Consider the following 19574-nt stretch of genomic DNA (forward strand, 5'->3'; position numbering starts at 1 on the left):
AGGCCTCGCAGAAGCACTGTGTGTGTGTGCGTGTGCGAGTAGAACCCTTTTTTCTACAACCGACACAGAGACGCTGAGTCACGCTCCAACGGGGGCTTCCCACCCCGCCACCAATACCCTAATGTGTGTGTGTGTGTGTGTGTGTGTGTGTGTGTGTGTGTGTGTGTGTGTGTGTGTGTGTGTGTGTGTGTGTGCTCGCTCGTCTGCCCTTTTTTTTTTCTACAGCCGACACAGAGACACTGATGAACCATATGAACTCCCAAACCCAAACCCAGGGAGGAGGTCCTCCTGGGTGAAGGTGGACCTGAAGGTGTGGATGTGTGTCAGTGTGTCTGAGGACCCTCCTACACCTCGGGACACTCTGTAGAAGGACAGAGTGCCAGCAGGCCGGTCCAGATACACTCCTACTCTGGTAGAGCCAGCGGGGGGGAGACGTATGTCTGTCTGTCCACCGTTGTACCAGGCAGAGTAACGACCATCATAACAATAAAGACTCCAGGACTTGTTGTTCCATTCAAGCAGGCTGTCATCACCCCGTCCTCTCCTTGTGATTCCTCTGTATGTCACTCCTATAACAACAACTCCTTTCCTCTCTACCTCCCAGTAACAGCGGCCAGTCAGAGCCTCTCTACACAACACCTGGAGCCGGCGGTCAAATCTCTCTGGGTGATCCGGATACGACTGGTCCTCTCTGACCCGCGTCACCTTTCTGTTGTCCTCAGACAGAGAGAGTCGACTGTGGGCTGTGTTTGGGTCCAGTGTGAGTTCACAGGCATCTGACGGGAGAACAAGACATGATATTATTCATAATTCCCGAGATATTCCAGGTTATTCGCCCAAAATTCCCCCATTCATTTCTATTGGAAAATTCAAAAAATGCTGATTCATGCTTCATCCTCTTCAACCACTTAAGACATCATAACTTGGTCAAAATGACCATCATTACCGTTTACCATCGTTCAAACAATTAAACAAATCTACACATTTGTATCTTCAATAATATGTAAACAGAATTTCGATATCATTCATACTTTTTTCAGAATCACAGTTTTAGTTTCATTCCGGATTCGTTTTCAGTTGGTCTCGCTCTCGCCTTCTGACTCAGCTGTTGCTCGTTGAGCAATCAGCACTCTGGAGTCTGGTCACGTGGTGTCTTTACATATGTACGTATTGTTACATATTCACGTATGTATACGTATGTCTTTGAGTATGTATCGTTATGTTTAGCTATGTGTAAGTATGTATTTTTACATATGAATGAATCTATGTATGAGTATGTATTTGTATGTTTATGTATTTTTACGTGTACATACGTATACGTATGTGTACATATGCATATGTATGTACATGTATGTCAGTTCTATGGTTCAAGACGAGTCTGTGGTTTGAGGCTAGGTTCAGTTGGACAACATACATGGCTGGTTGTCTGCTTCCAGTAGAAACTTAACATCAATGGACTTAAAAACACCTCTTTCACGTCATGACATCCACTAAAACTAGGGAACGGTTCACAGAATTCACGGTTCGGTTCATATCACGGTTTTGGGTTCGCTACATTTTGGGTAAAGCAGGGGATGACACAAGTGACTATAAAAAAAAGTACACATATAAACATATAGACACACACACACATATATATATATATATATATATATATATACACACACATACATTTATGAATATATATATCTATATATATATATAGATATATATATACACACCTCAACAACAACGTTATGAATATATCAACAACAACGTTATGAATACATCAATAACAAACGTCTCTCCTTGGATCCAGATCTTACCAAAGACAAGCAGCTCAGCGGTGTGCAGCTGTTGCTCGCCATGCAGATGACTGTGTTCACGCCATACCTCACCCCTCTGACGAAGAGGAACCCCCTCTCCACCCAGGCCTCTGATTGGTCGTCTGTGCCGTTCCTCTCCAGGGGCCTGCCGTTGTGGAGCCACTTGGCGGTGGGCTCCGGCGTGCCACTGGTATTGCAGGTGAAGCGGGCCACTTGGCCCACGGGCAATCGCAGGGTAGAGGAGTGTAAATCTATGATGCTGGTCATCACTGGCATCACTGAACCTGAAGAAACCAGGAGGAGAGGAGTGAACGTTGTACAACACGTATCTAGAGATGACCATCAGACACTCCCTTCACTCTCTCCTAATACCTGTCCACCAGAGGGCGACCAATAAGATTCAGACCCAGATTTTATACTTGAAAATAAGTATAATATGTAAAGATACATAAACATGCGTACACATAAGTAAACATATGTATAAATATGTACACATCCAAAAACATACGTACACATACGTAAACAAACATACTAATATACACACATAAGTGTCTCATGGCAGTGCAAGTACAATTTCTTCAGTAATTGTACGATTTCTAGTTCAGATTCCTGTCCTATTTCACTATCCTTCCAATTGTCCATTAAGTTTGCACGTCTGAGTTATAGTTTGTTTTGTTATTGAGAATGGATCTGTGGTTTGAGGCTAGGTTCAATTGGACAACATACATGGCTGGTTGTCTGCTTCCGCTAGAAGCTTAACATCAATGGACTTAAAAAACACCTCTTTCACGTCATGACATCAACAAAACAAGGGAAACGGTTCACAGAATTCACAGTTCGGTTCATATCACGGTTTTGGTTTCGCTACGTTTTGGGTAAAGCAGGGGATGACACAAGTGACTATAAAAAAAAGTACTCATATATACATATGAGGAGCTCTTTTCCAAAACGCTATGAATCCATTTGAATATCTTTCAGGAAAATGTCATTTTTTACCTAGACCCACATATTTTGTTAATATTCAATTCATCCTGTTAAAATGGTTTGTTCGCTCAGTCTGAACATGTTGAACAATGATTTTTAAATCAAACAATATTGTTGATTATAAATTCAAAGTTGTTATTTTTTTCAAAACACTATTAATCCATAAAAGAAAATTCAAAGCGCTGTTAATCCATTAATGGTTATGTATTATTTTTTTTAAACAAGAGAACATGCAATATACGATATCAGGGACTCATCTCATTCTATAAATGAATATAAATCAAATAAATCCAAATGCATGGAATAAAGACCTCCACACTCGGGGCCACTCTCTGCTCCCCCTAGTCCGACAAGGTGAACCCTTTCGGCCTCACACACGAGGTGGTCCCGCTGCCCTGGGGGGTCCACAAGACCTCCACACTCGGGGCCACTCTCTGCTCCCCAAGGTCCCACAAGGTGAAGGCAAAAAATAGGTTTGGCGCTTGTCTCGGTTTGGAAACAAACTGCATCTTGCTGTACATTTTTAACAAGGAAATATAGTGATTTGGCGTTTATCGCGTTTTGGAAAAGAGCTCCTCATATAGACACACACACAGACACACACACATGTATATATATATATATATATATATATATATATATAATTTGTATATGTGTATATATATACACATATATAAGCATACATTTATGAATATATATATATATATATATATATATATACACACACCTCAACAACAACGTTATGAATACATCAACAACAAACATCTCTTCTTGGATCCAGATCTTACCAAAGACAAGCAGCTCAGCGGTGTGATTGGCCGTGCCAGCGCTGTTGCTCGCCATGCACAAGACCGTGGTCATGCCAGACCTCACTCCTCTGACGAAGAGGAACCCCCTCTCCACCCAGGCCTCCGATTGGTCGTCTGTGCCGTTCCTCTCCAGGGGCCTGCCGTTGTGGAGCCACTTGACGGTGGGCTCCGGCGTGCCGCTGGCATTGCAGGTGAAGTGGGCCACTTGGCCCACGGACAACCGCTGGGTAGAGGAGTTGAACTCTGTGATGCTGGGGGCCTCCTCCTCCGTAGGCCTCACTGAACCAGAAGAAACCAGGATGAGATGAGTGAACGTTTCCAACACCTATCCAGAGATGCACCATCAGACACTCCCTTCACTCTCTCCTAATACCTGTCCACTAGAGGGCGACCCAAAAGATTCTGACCCAGTTTTCTCACCTGCCTTTTCCTAAATGATTGAATAACACAGCAGTATCTACAAAGATTTCCCAGGGAGGGGAAGACACTCCCGCTCAGAGATTAACGAGTCGGGGTGGAGCTTGTGGAGGAGAATGCAAAACCGCTAACCAGCTCCAATTGAAACTAATGAAAGCAAACACAGAAAAAGACGCTATGTAGATGCTAGTAGTGCGCATACAGAGTAAGACATGAGTAATGGGCCCACCTGACACCCCGTGCATAACCTCAGGACTAGGCATGTGGATCAGCTTTTTTTTTTTAAATATATGCAGGTTTAATATATGTAATATATGCAGGTTTAATATATTTAATATATGCAGGTTTAATATATGAGGGTTAGTTAAAATCAGCTTCTAAATTTCTTGCAATTCTTGCTATTTCTTATATGCCATCCTAATCATTTTGTCAAGTTTGGTATTACATATCCTTTAATGCCGTTATAGCCTGTCCTACAAAGTATTTGTAGGACAGTATTCTGATCTCTTGTCCATCATATTCAGGAAGATATGATTTAAACTCACTGAAGTGCAGGGAGATTAGGAGAATACTCAGCAGTCCGAAGATCAGAATGACAATGCTGCACGACTTCAGGGCTGTTAAAGAGTAGAACACACACACAGATTAATGTACACAGAGATATATTCATACTGCATGGCTATCATTCACAGTCCAGACAGTCTCCCTACGGTCTGCAGAATCCCTCCCCGTCTTGAAGAAACACCTGAAGACCTCTACTGAGAACAGCTTAGTAAGTGATGACTGGTACTGTGGCTCTTGTGTTGAGTTTAGAACACACTTAAACACAACGAGTACTGGTCTCTAGCATACATGTTATTATTCCCTCGTTATTAAAATATAGGCACACATACAGCAATACATACAGTAATACAGTAACACATACGTAATAAAGTAATACATACAGTAATACATAGGTAATCATACAGAGGGGGGAGGGGGGGGGCAACATGTAGCCTGCGTGTCACCAGGGTCATTAACAATGGCTCGCGCAGAAAATATAAGGATATGTATTCTGGGATCATTTTAGATATGTTCATAGTAATTATAAACTTTTTTATAAACTGTATTTTTTTGAATTCCATAAGTCCCCTTGATATCATTTCAGTTAAATGAGCAGCCTTTATATATATGCATTAAAAAAACGATTGGCACACAATGCTTTTTTTTTATTATTGGCAGGACATTACAAATGTTGGGGACCCCTGCAGTAAAACACACAAATACACACATACATACTTAGATACATGCAGAAACATATATACACACACAAACACACACAGTAACATACTTATATACATACATACAAACATACATACATACATACATAAGAATACACACATACATACTATACATGCAGACATAAACATACACACACACACGAACATAGATATACACATAAACATAACTACTTACATACATAAAGACAGATACATACATGAATATAGATACAGTTCATACACAAGCGTTTACCAGAGATGGGGACTTGAGTTAGACTTGGAGTCAAGTCGCAGTTAATTTGCCCACACAGTGACTTGAGACTCGCATTGAGACTCGTCTAATAACAAGTATGCAAAAGACAGTACTTGTTCTGCTTAAGTGTGTTCTAAATCGTCCTCAAAAGACAAGTCCCAAAACTCGAGATTTGGGACTTGCGAACAATCATATTTTTGTTTATTTTTTTGGCGCATTAACCTTCAGGAAATGTCTGAAGAGATGATTATAATTCCTGGGTGTGTGTTATCCTCACAGTCTATTGTATTATCCATTATAGCTCCTTTCCCTAACTAATCCAAACTAAACTCTGTAATTCTCTGTTTCCATGCTGTCACGTCTTTTCTTAAAAGGCATACAGGGAAAGGCTGTTTTCAGGGAAAGGCTGGAATAAGGCCTGAAGTGAGGGAGGAGTTGATGAGGGTGGTGAGGAATGACAGGACGTCACTCGAGACAACCTGGAGGAGTGAGGGGGGGGGGATTGATTCAAGGGGGCACGTGGCGTTGTGGTTAGACGTAACTATTCTGTTGACATCAACAGAGGAGAGAGGGATAAAGTTGATAAAAACAGAGGTGGGGATAGGGGGAGGGAGAATGGCTGCAGGGGTAAAAGAAGAGCTGATGTCCTTCACCTTCTGGGTCAAGTAGGTCACAAAGTCATCAGCTGTGAGGGAGGAAGGAAGGGGAGGGGTGAGGATAGCCTAGTCCTAACTAGACCTTCGTACTCATTTCATTCATACCGATGGTCTAGAACTGCTATAGAGACAAACCATTGCTCACTTGAAGGCGGGTGCTGTTGAAGTTTAAAACCTATTGGCTCTGCCCAGTGCCACTCCGGATCTGCCTTAACCAATCGCTAACATTTGGTTGTGACGTATTTCATGCTTAGCAAACTCCTTCACCACTAACGGAGCCAGCTGGAAAATTAAACTTTTCCCGAATCCCGTGGGAAGAAGCACCACAACATCTTCACCACCAACAAAACTAAGCAAAGCCTGTTCCTGCTCCGGCTTTAATTGATCGATATTCGGCAGAGTTTCCACAACAGACCGAATAGCTTCGTTAGCATCTTTCTCCATGGTCTTCCTGCTGCTTCCTGGTATTCGTTTGACTACAACTGAAACTCGCGCACGACCTGTACGTCACTGTTCTCAGGCCACGCCTCCTGTTCGCTGATTGGAGGGACAAACTTGAGGGAAAATAATCGTTCGAACATGCACTACTCCCAGACCGAAGTACTGAAGGGAAATGAAAATTGAGCGGAAGTACGGAGGCGGGCAGAACCAGGCTAGGGTGAGGAGGGAAGAGAAGATGGAAATCAGTTTCCTGTGGTTTGAGGCGGAGGAGTGTATTTTGGTCTGGAAGAAGGCAGATTTGGTTGTTGACACAACAGAGGTGAAGTCAGAGAGGAGGTGAAGGTAGTAAGAGAGATCATCAGGACAGTCTGATCTCTTCCATTTCCTCTCAGCTGTCTGCAATAAATCTGTCTATGCGGTCATCAGGTTGGTCTTTTAGGCTGAAAACGTTTGCTAAATGTAAATCTTGAGATGTAGATCGAAATATTTGTTCTACTGGTTTATTTCTTTTAAATTCTCTAAAAAGGGCACCTACCAAATCTTCTCTTCCTGGTCTCCTCCCGGTCCAAAAATGTGTCCTCAGGTTCCATAGTGAGTCCAGAGTCCAGTTCAGAGATGGTGTCCATGGTTCCTCTCTGACAGCTTCCACTGCTTCTGCTCTCAGCTCTGCTTTATTAGCTGGAAAAAACAATGTCACATGTTTTCATTTTGACAAATCATCAGCTTGCAATCTGATACCATCAGTGTCAGGTAATTTTTTTATTGTACTCTTATCAGATGACTTAATTTCATGCATTCATGCAACACACACACACACACACACACAATATTATTATTCATATCATATATAATGTAAAGATACAAGATATATCATGTAAACATACAACTTATCACATAAAGATAAAACATCATGTAAAGATACAAAATATATCACAACGATTAAACATACAAAGGGAGAATACAGCAGGTAGCGTAGTGGACATGTCTAGGAGTGGTCAAGCTGTACACTAGAAGGTAGTGGACATGTCTAGGAGTGGTCAAGCTGTACACTAGAAGGTAGTGGACATGTCTAGCAGTGTTCAAGCTCTATACTAGAAGGTAGTGGACATGTCTAGGAGTGGTCAAGCTGTACACTAGAAGATAGTGGACATGTCTAGGAGTGGTCAAGCTCTATACTAGAAGGTAGTGGACATGTCTAGGAGTGGTCAAGCTGTACACTAGAAGGTAGTGGACATGTCTAGGAGTGGTCAAGCTGTATAGTGGACATGTCTAGCAGTGGTCAAGCTGTATACTTTAAGGTAGTCTAGTGGACACGTGATGGTGATGAAAATGAAGTGTAACCAACAGGCTTGTCCTTCTCTTTCACAAACTCCATCATCATCCTCAAAAGCTTGTTTATTTTGTTGAACACACACACACTGTAAACCCGAATAAGTTACCAAAACTCAAAAAAATTTAGGCAATCGATTGCCTCAATTTCTTTAAGTTGATTAGTCACAATTTTCCAGAACTTAGTAGGTTTGATGACTTCCACTTGTACCTTTTGATAACAACTGAATTAAAATGCTCATTCAGCTCAACTCAAATATTTGCTGTTAATATGACTTAATATTTTTTTGTTAAGGCAACTGAAATATTTTCCGTTAATATGACTTGAAAGTTTCCATTTTTCAAACCCACTGGAGTAAGTTCACAGAACTTAAAAAAATAAGTTCCCAACAACACAATTTGAATGCAACAAAACTCAATGTTTATTAGTTTTGTCATTAAGTTATGTTAAATATGTTTTGTTTGTTTACTTAACATTTGACTCAAAACTTATGTATTAAATTGAGTCTAACTGACTTAATATCTTAGTCATCAACATCTGCTATTGGCACACTGCAATGTTAAAATGAAATAAACCAACATTTATAATAAAAAAAAAATATATATATAAAATAAATTGTTGAGCTGCAAGTAACTGTACAAATTATACAATACATAAAAATAAAAACAATCAGATTCTAGCCTTCCAAATGTGTTCTGTGGTCACTAAAGGCTCTAGGAAATATATATTGATCACACAACTAATCAGTAAGAAAAATACGTAATCAAAAACAACAAATACCAAAATGAAATCTTTCATTACATAAAAGTATTATTATACTTTTATTAAGGTCCTCATTAAGGTTCTTAGTGATAGAGCTTTAAACAAACCCCTCATTAAGGTTCTGAACGAAAATCCAAAACCTAATCCAATGATACTTCTCACAATAGCCAATATTTCTTAAACTAAAAGGTAGTCTTATTTAAAGTGAAAAGAGACAAAGAAACGACTATCAACTAATCAAGCCTACACCCAAACCTCAATATAACTTTATACAGTACAGGGTCTGACAGACATCTGTCCTCCCTTCATCCAACATTGCAACTCTAGATGCCAGCTTAGAGCTGTGAAAGAGATAAACAAATAAATGCTGTAAATTAGATCACACCAGAATGTTGTAAACAGGATTACAGGTAACATTTTCTTATTGTCTGGCCGTTTAGTTTAAAAGGTGTTGATCTTTGTCTCCAGAAAGAGAGAAGTAAGTTTTGGGAAGTCTAATCATCTTCCCCAAACACAGTGGAGCCGAGCAGCGAACATAAAGGGGAAACACACCCTGTCATTCTAGTCCAGGGTCCGGAGAGAGACAGAGACAGTGGACCATTGGTGACTGTCTGTTCTGCTAACGTCATCATAGACAGCTGCTCAGGGTTACATATATAAAGACTACACAGATATGTCATGTTGTTTTTACTTTGATTTTACTTTACTTTGACTTTCATTCTAACACATATTATGAACACACACAAACCAGTTCATAGAATTATAGCACATTGATTCGGATTCATATAACATACTTTTATCTTTACACGTGTTATTGATTGGTCCATATCAGTCTACTTTATGGAGCAAAGGTCCATGCTACACGCCACCTAGGTGGTCTGGGATACATTTACTGGAGTTTAAACGGTATAAGCATTATCTTAACTACATGACTGAAATCAGTACGGGAAGAAAGCAGAGTCAACGAAGGACCACATTCTGAGGGAAACCCATGTGTCACTCATTACACCTCCTGATAGCCCTCTGAAAGGAGGTCCTCGTCTCATGTTTAGATTAGAGCTGAAACAAAGTCAGTTGGAGACCTCACCCAAACGTACAGTCACTCTGAGACCCCACCCAAACACAGTCAGTTGGAGACCTCACCCAAACGTACAGTCACTCTGAGACCCCACCCAAACACAGTCAGTTGGAGACCTCACCCAAACGTACAGTCACTCTGAGACCCCACCCAAACACAGTCAGTTGGAGACCCCCCCCCCCCCCCACATTGTTAGCAGAGGCCATTCCCAGAATACAAGTTCAAACATAATCACATAATCTTTTCTACTCTCTGTGCTCACCGTCTAATGTTTCTCCCAGACCTCTCGGTTTAAAATGTGTTGCTCTCTGTCTCCAGAGAGAGAGAAGTGACTCCACGTCGTGTGACTTTGGTTTGGGTTGAAAACTTGGGTTTAGAACCTTAATGAGGGGAACACGGCCCTCATTAAGGTCCTTACAGTGATAGAGCTTTAAACACGCCCCTCATTAAGGTCCTTACAGTGATAGAGCTTTAAACACGCCCCTCATTAAGGTCCTTACAGTGATAGAGCTTTAAACACGCACCTCATTAAGGTCCTTACAGTGATAGAGCTTTAAACACGCCCCTCATTAAGGTTCTTAGTGATAGAGCTTTAAACACGCCCCTCATTAAGGTTCTGAACGAAAATCCAAAACCTAATCCAGTGATACTTCTCACAATAGCCAATATTTCTTAAACTAAAAGGTAGTCTTATTTAAAGTGAAAAGAGACAAAGAAACGACTATCAAGTAATCAAGCCTATACTCAAACCTCAATATAACTTTATACAGTACAGGGTCTGACAGACATCTGTCCTCCCTTCATCTAACATTGCAACTCTAGATGCCAGCTTAGAGCTGTGAAAGAGATAAACAAATAAATGCTATGAATTAGATCACACCAGAATGTTGTAAACAGGATTACAGGTAACATTTCCTTATTGTCTGGCCGTTTAGTTTAAAAGGTGTTGATCTTTGTCTCCAGAAAGAGAGAAGTAAGTTTTGGGAAGTCTAATAATCTTCCCCAAACACAGTGGAGCCGAGCAGCGAACATAAAGGGGAAACACACCCTGTCATTCTAGTCCAGGGTCCGGAGAGAGACAGAGACAGTGGACCATTGGTGACTGTCTGTTCTGCTAACGTCATCATAGACAGCTGCTCAGGGTTACATATATAAAGACTACACAGATATGTCATGTTGTTTTACTTTGATTCATTCTAACACACATTATGAACACACACAAACCAGTTCATAGAATGATAGCACATTGATTCAGATTCATATAACATACTTTTATCTTTACACGTGTTATTGATTGGTCCATATCAGTCTACTTTATGGAGCAAAGGTCCATGCTACACGCAACCTAGGTGGTCTGGGATACATTTACTGGAGTTTAAACGGTATAAGCATTATCTTGACTACATGACTGAAATCAGTACGGGAAGAAAGCAGAGTCAACGAAGGACCACATTCTGAGGGAAACCCATGTGTCACTCATTACACCTCCTGATAGCCCTCTGAAAGGAGGTCCTCGTCTCATGTTTAGATTAGAGCTGAAACAAAGTCAGTTGGAGACCTCACCCAAACGTACAGTCACTCTGAGACCCCACCCAAACACAGTCAGTTGGAGACCCCCCCCCCCCCCCCCCCCCCCCCCCCGCCACATTGTTAGCAGAGGCCATTCCCAGAAAACAAGTTCAAACATAATCACATTATTTGTTCTATTCTCTGTACTCACCGTCTAATGTTTCTCACAGACCTCTCGGTTTAAAAGGTGTTGCTCTCTGTCTCCAGAGAGAGAGAAGTGACTCCACGTCGTGTGACTTTGGTTTGGGCTTGTGACTTGGCTTTCACTTCCTGAAAAATACTTTGCACAATATTACTCTCTCTCTCTCTCTTGTTGTCTCTCTCTATATGTGTCTCTCTTTCTCTCTCTGTCTGTCTGTGTGTGTGTGTCTCTCTCTCACTCTCTCTCTGTCTGTCAGTCTCTCTGTCTGTCTCGTTGTCTCTCTCTCTGTCTGTCTGTGTGTCTCTCTCTTTCTCTCTCTCTCGTTTCTCTCTATCTTTGTATGTCTCTCTCTTGCTCTCTGTCTGTCTGTCTCGTTGTCTCTCTCTCTCTGTCTGTCTGTCGGTCTTGTTGTCCCTCTATCTCTCCCTCTCTATCTCTGTCTGTCTGTGTGTGTGTGTCTCTCTCTCTCTGTCTGTGTGTGTGTGTCTCTCTCTCTCTCTCGGTGTCTCTCTTTATCTTTGTGTGTGTGTATGTCTCTCTCTCTCTCTGTCCGTCTGTCTGTCTGGTTATCTCTCTCTCTGTCTGTCTGTGTGTGTCCCTCTCTCTCTCTCTCTCTCTCTCTCTCTCTCTCTCTCTCTCTCTCTCTCTCTCTCTCCATGTCTCTCCCTCTCTCTCTCTCTCTCTCTCCATGTCTCTCCCTCTCTCTCTCTCGGTGTCTCTCTCTATCTTTGTCTGTGTGTGTATTTGTCTCTCTCTCCCTCTCTCTCTCTCTCTCTCTCTCTGTCTGTCTGTGTGTGTGTCTCTCTCTCGCTCTCTCTCTTTCTCAGTGTCTCTCTCTATCTTTTTCTGTGTCTGCGTCTCTTTCTCTCACACGCACAAACACACACACACACACACACAAAAACACACACACACACACACACACACACTTCACGCTCTGTTTCTTCTGGTTGAAGCCCGCGCCTTGGAAGTGACTCATTTAACACATTAGGTTTTTTAACTAGTGATTTAAATATAAGATCAGTCAAAGGACTTCTGTCTCGTCCTTCTCTTCACTTTAGATCACATTGACACCAATTAATCACCTGAATGGTAAATGTAAAGTTGAATTCACCACACGGCTCAGAAAAGAACAATATATTGAAACATTAACGTTGTTTTCTCTATAGTAAGATTGATATGTGTTACACAGACACATTGCACAATATTACTCTCTCTTGTTGTCTCTCTCTATCTTTGTCTATGTGTCTCTCTTTCTCTCTGTGTCTGTCTGTGTGTCTCTCTCTCTCTCTCTCTCTCACTCTCTCTCTGTCTGTCAGTCTCTCTGTTTGTCTCGTTGTCTCTCTCTCTGTCTGTATGACTCTCTCGCTCTGTCTGTCTGTGTGTCGCTCTCTCACTCTCTCTCTCCCTCTCTCTCCCTGTCTGTCTGTGTGTCTATATCTCTCCCTCTCTCTCTCTGTCTGTCTGTGTGTGTCTAAAATAAAAAATAAAAAAATCTCTCTCTCTCTCGTTCTCTCTCTGTCTCTCCCTCTCTCTCTCGTTCTCCCTCCCTCCCTCCCTCCCTCCCTCTCTCTCTCTCTGCCTCAAAGAAGGCAGCGATTGAGTAGCGGCTCTGACGCACAGATTTTGACATTCCGCCGCTGGCATTGATTCCAAAGTTGCGCGTAAAGAAGTCCGGAGTCTCCCCTATAGCCTACATATATATATATATATATATATATATATACATTTAGTTGAATGTATGAATAAGGCTCACAGATCCACCCATGAGACGGTTATATATATATATATAGAGACGGTTGAAGTGTGAACGAGATATGGCACGTCACTTCTTAACTTCCAACTACGTTCTTATTCAATTATTATTAATTAATTGTTATTATTTGTGTTCACTCTGTAAAGCGTCTTTGAGCGTCTTTGGGTACATGGTAAAGCGCTACATAAAATATATCGTATATAAACCGAATGTATTATTATTATTTTTATTTATTTAAAGACCGGGTAAACCAAAAATAATTATGGGTTTTGAGTTTATAATACCACAGGAAAATATATTATTAACCACCCTGCCAAATTTGAAGGACTAAAAAAATCGCGAAGTATATAAAATTATGCTTCAAAGTTGATGAAAAATGAGCAGTAATCCCTGGCTCAGGACGGTGGGGGCGTGTGCGCTGCAGGCCAGGAAACCACGCCCATCACCGGAGAGCCAACTGCAAACTGACAATTCAAACCAGACTCGTGAGCGGTAAAACCATAGACGGGTGAAACCACAGAATGCTAGTGCGCGGTTAATGTATTTATACCTAGAGGGCAGCAGGGGGCGGGTTTATGTGAGTATGACCGCTTTACGTAACGCGGTCTTCGATGTAGACCCGCCCATTTTAAACCTGCACACAGAACATTCTCTGAGGCCTAGCTCCTCAAGGAAATGATGAATGGGAAAAATATTTTTTACATGTTTTGAGGGACACATTTAAGGCCTAATTAATATGATAAGAAGAAAAATACTGAATTTGGTTTACCCGGTCTTTAAAGTTTTAAGTTATTGTGGCTGTTTTCTACCAAGCGGTACCCTGGCGCCATCTGGCGGCGACTAGAGGAACTTCTTATCACTTCTTATCTACTAATATACGTTCTTATTAAATTATTATTTTTTATTTAGATTATATTTAATCATTCTTTTTTTTGTTCACTCCGTAAAGCGTCTTTGAGTACATGGAAGAGCGCTACATAAATATATCATATATAAACCGAATGCATTATTATTTTAAGTTTTAAGTTATTGTGGCTGTACCAGCGGTACCCTGGCGCCATCTGGCGGCCACTAGAGGAACTTCACGCGGTTATGCTACACGACCACACACTTGCGCCCCGTGAGAGATTTTTGAGGAGGTTCACACTCTCAGTCCGAGGGCTACTGTCGCAATCTCCTCCCTGAAGTTCCCCTTGTCCCCGACTGTGAGTAAACCCCCGGTTCTGCGTGGGTCTTGTGATCTGTCAGGGGTTATGAACCGCATTTCTGGAAGAGCAAAGATTCATACCACAATGACACTTACAAACACAACCCGAGCTACACACACTAACTACACACAAACTCGTTATCTAGAATTAAACACACACGGGGGGGGGGGGACTTGTTGGTAAAAATAGTTACGTACTTACTTATACCGTTTATTGTTAAAATATAAATATATTTTGTGTGTAGTGTGTAGTGTGTAAGTCAACTCCTGATTGTACAGTTACACAGCGCCGATTTTGTATTTATTTTTTTAAATGAAAATGAGAATAAAAAAGAGAATAAAAAAATAAAGATATCTATATATGTAGATATCTTAATAAGCCGAAAAAAGAAACAGAAACAGAAACAGAAAAACGGACTGAAATATCTTTTTTGGTTTTGCGATGATGTCACTTCCGGTTGAGCCACTTCCGTTGACGTCACTTCCTGTCAGACTCACCTGTGGATGGCGGACATGTGCGCCGTCTGAATGCACTCAGTCAGCGTCCACCAGGAAGCACCAGAGAGGCAACGCCGTGAGTCTGTTTGATTGTTAGAGGACACGTTTAAGATGATGTGTTACGGTGGGTTCAGTGAAACCATGTTTGATGTGTTGTTTAAAACGGTCTGGATAGCAACACACACACACACACACACACACACACACACACACAGCTTCAGACATTGTTATTGACAACTATGCACAACGTGATGTTTAGTCAGAAATGGACACACAATATTTTTGTATTCTTTTACTTTTACTGTTCTTTTTACCTTTTATTTTGATTCATGATTTATTTATATTTTAGTGTACCCTTAGTTAAAACGAGGTTTGCGAACCCATGAAGACAAACAATTAACCAATTAACCAATTAACCAATCAATCAATCAAACACAGAGGCTGGTGGTGGAGGCAAGAAAAAAACGTTTTTCTTTTCTGACGCCTTTGAATCCACACTGATTACTGCAGTATCTACCAACATAATGATATTAATCAGTGAAGGGGACGTCTTTATACACACACACACACAGAATTAATTTCAAATAATAACGAACCCCGCATTCGGTTGCTGTCGTAGTTAAATGGGAAAAAATAACTTATTTTAATAACTTATTTTGATTGGATTAATCACTAATTGAAACACACACACACACACACACAGAGCGCTAGCTGTAAAACTAATCTCGTTGCTCTCCTTCACAGCTCAAGAAGAAGAAACTGATTCTGTGAGTATAACGATCGAACCATGAAGAAGAAGAAACTGCCAACTGTAAGTCACATTTTCTTTTAATGCTTTAATGCTGACAGCGTTTAGTTTGAACCGGTTCTCAGGCCCCGCCCCTCGTAGGCCCCTCCCCTCGTAGGCCCTGCCCCGCCCCTCGTAGGCCCTGCCCCGCCCCTCGTAGTCTCTGCCCTCTCTCTCTCTCTCTCTCTCTCTCTCTCTCTCTTCCCCGTTCTCATGCCTCTCATTCGCCCCTTTTCTGTCCACTTTCCTACTACACTCCTCAACATTGCATCACATCCCGTGTGTGTTGTCCTACTGATAAGGGTGTGGTCTGACTGACCAGAGATGCATGCTAGGGTTCTGCGCTGTTTGAGGCCTTCAGTTCTGTAGACGTTCCCCCTCAGGGGAACCCAAGTGTTTAAGAGGCCGTCGTCACGTCAGTTACATGAACTGGAACGTCCTTCAGGATGGAGACAGGGACTCCTCAAGGAGACACACCGGGGGGCGAGATGTGAGGGCTGTCCCTCTCAGCAACTAGAACCCAACCTGGTTCCTGCACCTGAGAACCACGGAGCACGTTCCAACGTTTCCCTCCGTACGCCTTGAAGCCCAAGCCCCAGCCCCCCCACCACTGGTCTGACCCACCAGCCCCCCCACCACTGGTCTGACCCACCAGCCCCCCCACCACTGGTCTGACCCACCAGCCCCCCCACCACTGGTCTGACCCACCAGCCCCCCCCACCACTGGTCTGACCCACCAGCCCCCCCCCACCACTGGTCTGACCCACCAGCCCCCCCCCCACCACTGGTCTGACCCACCAGCCCCCCCACCACTGGTCTGACCCACCAGCCCCCCCCACCACTGGTCTCTCCTCTCTCAAGGACCTACAAAACCTCCACTGGTCTCTCCTCTCTCCAAGACCTACAAACCCAGCACTGGTCTCTCCATCAAACCCACCACTGGTCTCTCCTCTCTCAAAGACCTACAAACCCTCCACTGGTCTCTCCTCTCACAAAGGCCTATATACCCAGCGCTGGTCTCTCCATCAAACCCACCACTGGTCTCTCCTCTCTCGTTTGGCTTTGTATTCCTTTGCGTATTGTCATTGTTTGTGTATATACACAATCTAATAACTGAAAATAAAGAGGTGTGATCTTTAACCTGGTACTGTCCAATCTTTTTTACCCCAATGCCATGGGGTACTAAGTGTGTGAAGGGCAATCTTTGCATGGCATGGGGCACTACGTCATGTGAGGGGCAATTTTTAACCTGGCATGGGGCACTAAGTGTGAGAGGGGCAATCTTTAACCTGGTACTGGGCACTACATGTGTGAGGGGAAATCTACTTCTACTTGGCTTGTATTACCTGAACATTTTCAGGTAACATTTTCAGGTAACACATCCAGAAACCTGATGTTTCTGGATGACTCAAGTCTGTGGCCTAAATCAAAGAGGATAACAAATTGGGTGTTCAATACAGCAAGAGCCTGGAGCGATCTAGCATCTGGATCTCAATTCGACCCTTCTACACACTGGACAGGATGACTTGAGTGTCATGCAGCTTGGACTGCAGTGTGACTGAATCATGCAAACAATGGGAAGTGACAATGGGTACTTGGTACAATGGATGATGGACTAACGGCATTCCGAATGGACAGAATCGGATGAGAAACCAACAAACTGACTGAAGATGGAAGATGAACCAGTCTGCGACGTGGCTTCCCTGCCTAACCTCAACATGATGGACTGCTAGCCCTCTGGTTCTCCTGTACTCCTGCCCTGAGATCCAAGTCTTTCTCTGGCTGAATTGTAACGACGAGGCTAGTTGCACCTGGGAGATGGGTCCCCCTTGAATCAGAAACCATCTTGGAAACATCCCGACTCGCGTCCCTGTCGAGCTGCAGTTGTGCTCTTCGTCAGAAGAGGAGGTGAAGAAAGCCTCACTGGGGCTTCAAGGTCTATGAAGAGGAACGTTGAAATGTGCTCCATGATTCTCTCCTGTAAGAGTTATAAGAGCTGTAAGAGAGGGTTGTATTCTAGTCGCCGAGAGGGGGAGCCTCACAGCCTACCCTTTGGCGTTTCTCCTCGGGGAGTCCCTGTCACGGTCTTGACGGACGTTCCAGGTCATGTAACTGATGTCACGACAGCCTTTTGAAAACTTGGGTTTCTCCTGAGGGGGAACGTCTACAGAACTGTAGGTGTCAGATGGCACAGTATCCCAGCATGCATCTCTGGTCACTCAGATCACACCCTGATCAGTAAGGCAACGCTCATGCGATGTGCATGCAATGTTTTAGAGAGTAGTAAGGAAGTAGACAAAAGGCATGAGAACAGTTTGTTATTTTGTACTGTTGTCAGCCTTGTTTATGGGTGGGATTTATTTGCTTAATGGGGGGGATATGAAATGTATAGTCAATTATTTGTACATGAACCAACAGCAACAAACTACTAGATCTGCTCAAGGTAAGTCTGTTGGCTGTATTTTGCAACGAGACGACCAAAGCACCCCAAGATCTCCATCGTCGTTCCAGCTCAAGGTAAGGGGCTTCTGTGGGGGGGGGGGGGGGTTGGTAGTTAGATTCAAGACCGCTATGTGCACGTGTCTATAAAGATGCTGTCTGACTTCACAGGATCTCATGGACCAGAGGCAGAGGACCAGAAGGTGACCAGATCCTCAAGACCAGGCATAGGAGACCAGAGGCTGGAGACCAGATCCCGCTGGACCAGGTATGGGGCACCAGGGTGATATATAATAATAATAATACTACATTGGATTTGTATAGCGCTTTTCTCACACTCTAAGCACTTAATTAGACTGTAGGGTAACTAGATCCCCTGGACCAGGCCTGGGGCACCAGGGTAGACTACTAGAGGCTGGGGACCAGCAGCTAACTAGATCTCCCTGGACCAGGCATGGGGTACCAGGCTGGACCGGAGGCTGTGGACCAGAGGGTATCCAGATCCCCCTGGACCAGGAATGGGGCACCAGGCTGGACCGGAGACTGGGGACCAGAGGGTAACCATCACCAAACACTTGACACCTGGAGGTTCTTTTTAATTATTCAATCTTTTTAAATTAACGATCGTAGAGCGTGTTAATTAGTTTTTCCTTCAGATTTTTCATTCTGTGAATTTTAGCCAAAGCTGTGATTTGAGGTAATTACGGTCACATCAGCTGCTACTACTGTAGTTTATCCAGCGTACATCAAGGTGGACACTAAAACACAACTAAAACGTAACAGCTGGTCACACTCACACCTGGTGACGTAACATCACTCTTTTAATGTGTGTTTGTATTGTGAACAGATGAAGCTGACGACCCACCAGGAGCGAGACGAGGACTACGATGGGACTGCTCTACCTCGCAGGACGTGACTTAAGTCACGGGTTGTCAAGGGTTCCTTGGTTCCTTCGAGGGTTCCTTGGTTCCTTCGAGGGTTCCTTGTTTCTCAAGGGTTCCTTGGTTCCTTCGAGGGTTCCTTGGTTCCTTGGAGGGTTCCTTGGTTCCTGCATGGGTTCCTCATGGTTCAGTGTTAGGGACAGAGTTAGGGTCAGATGGTCTCACGATGAACCGTTGTTTTTTTTGATTCACATCCCAGAATTGTTTCTCTGTGCGCACAGTTGTTGAAATGTATACTGATGTTTTATGATATAAAATCATTTAAAACGACCTGGCTGTGTGGCTTGTGTGGTCATTTTTATTATACACACGCCTGTTACCCTAATAAGGTAAGGTAACCTCCCCCCTCCTCTATACCCTCACCTCCCCCCTCCCCTATCCTCCCCCTCCCCTATACCCTCACCTCCATCCTCCCCCCTTACCTCCCCCCTCTACCCTCAC

The 19574-nt window shown here is 43.1% G+C and overlaps 1 protein-coding gene across 1 annotated transcript; it reads right to left on the reverse strand.

Annotated features, from left to right (window-relative positions):
- Positions 1–204: 204 nt before the first annotated feature.
- LOC311372583 (stonustoxin subunit beta-like) lies at positions 205–11646 on the reverse strand. The gene is made up of 5 exons (XM_084489568.1): positions 11515–11646; positions 7160–7302; positions 4561–4632; positions 3578–3877; positions 205–776 (listed from the first exon to the last, which is right to left on the reverse strand). Exons 2-5 carry the CDS (start codon positions 7248–7250, stop codon positions 220–222), a joined length of 1020 nt encoding a protein of 339 aa, XP_084345694.1. The 5' UTR covers positions 7251–7302; positions 11515–11646; the 3' UTR covers positions 205–219.
- Between the last annotated feature and the right edge of the window lie 7928 nt (positions 11647–19574).

This window comes from Micromesistius poutassou (genome assembly GCF_964030765.1).
Source record: "Micromesistius poutassou genome assembly, contig: SCAFFOLD_2505, whole genome shotgun sequence".
Classification (NCBI taxonomy): Eukaryota; Metazoa; Chordata; class Actinopteri; order Gadiformes; family Gadidae; genus Micromesistius; species Micromesistius poutassou.

Excerpts from the sequence above, each read along its gene's own strand:
- LOC311372583 (XM_084489568.1), bottom strand. The coding sequence starts at position 7,250 with ATGGACACCATCTCTGAACTGGACTCTGGACTCACTATGGAACCTGAG. Across the intron at positions 4,633-7,159 it reads GACCAGGAAGAGAAGATTTG|CCCTGAAGTCGTGCAGCATT; the intron begins GTAGGTGCCCTT and ends ACTCTTTAACAG. Across the intron at positions 777-3,577 it reads CGCTGAGCTGCTTGTCTTTG|ATGCCTGTGAACTCACACTG; the intron begins GTAAGATCTGGA and ends TTCTCCCGTCAG.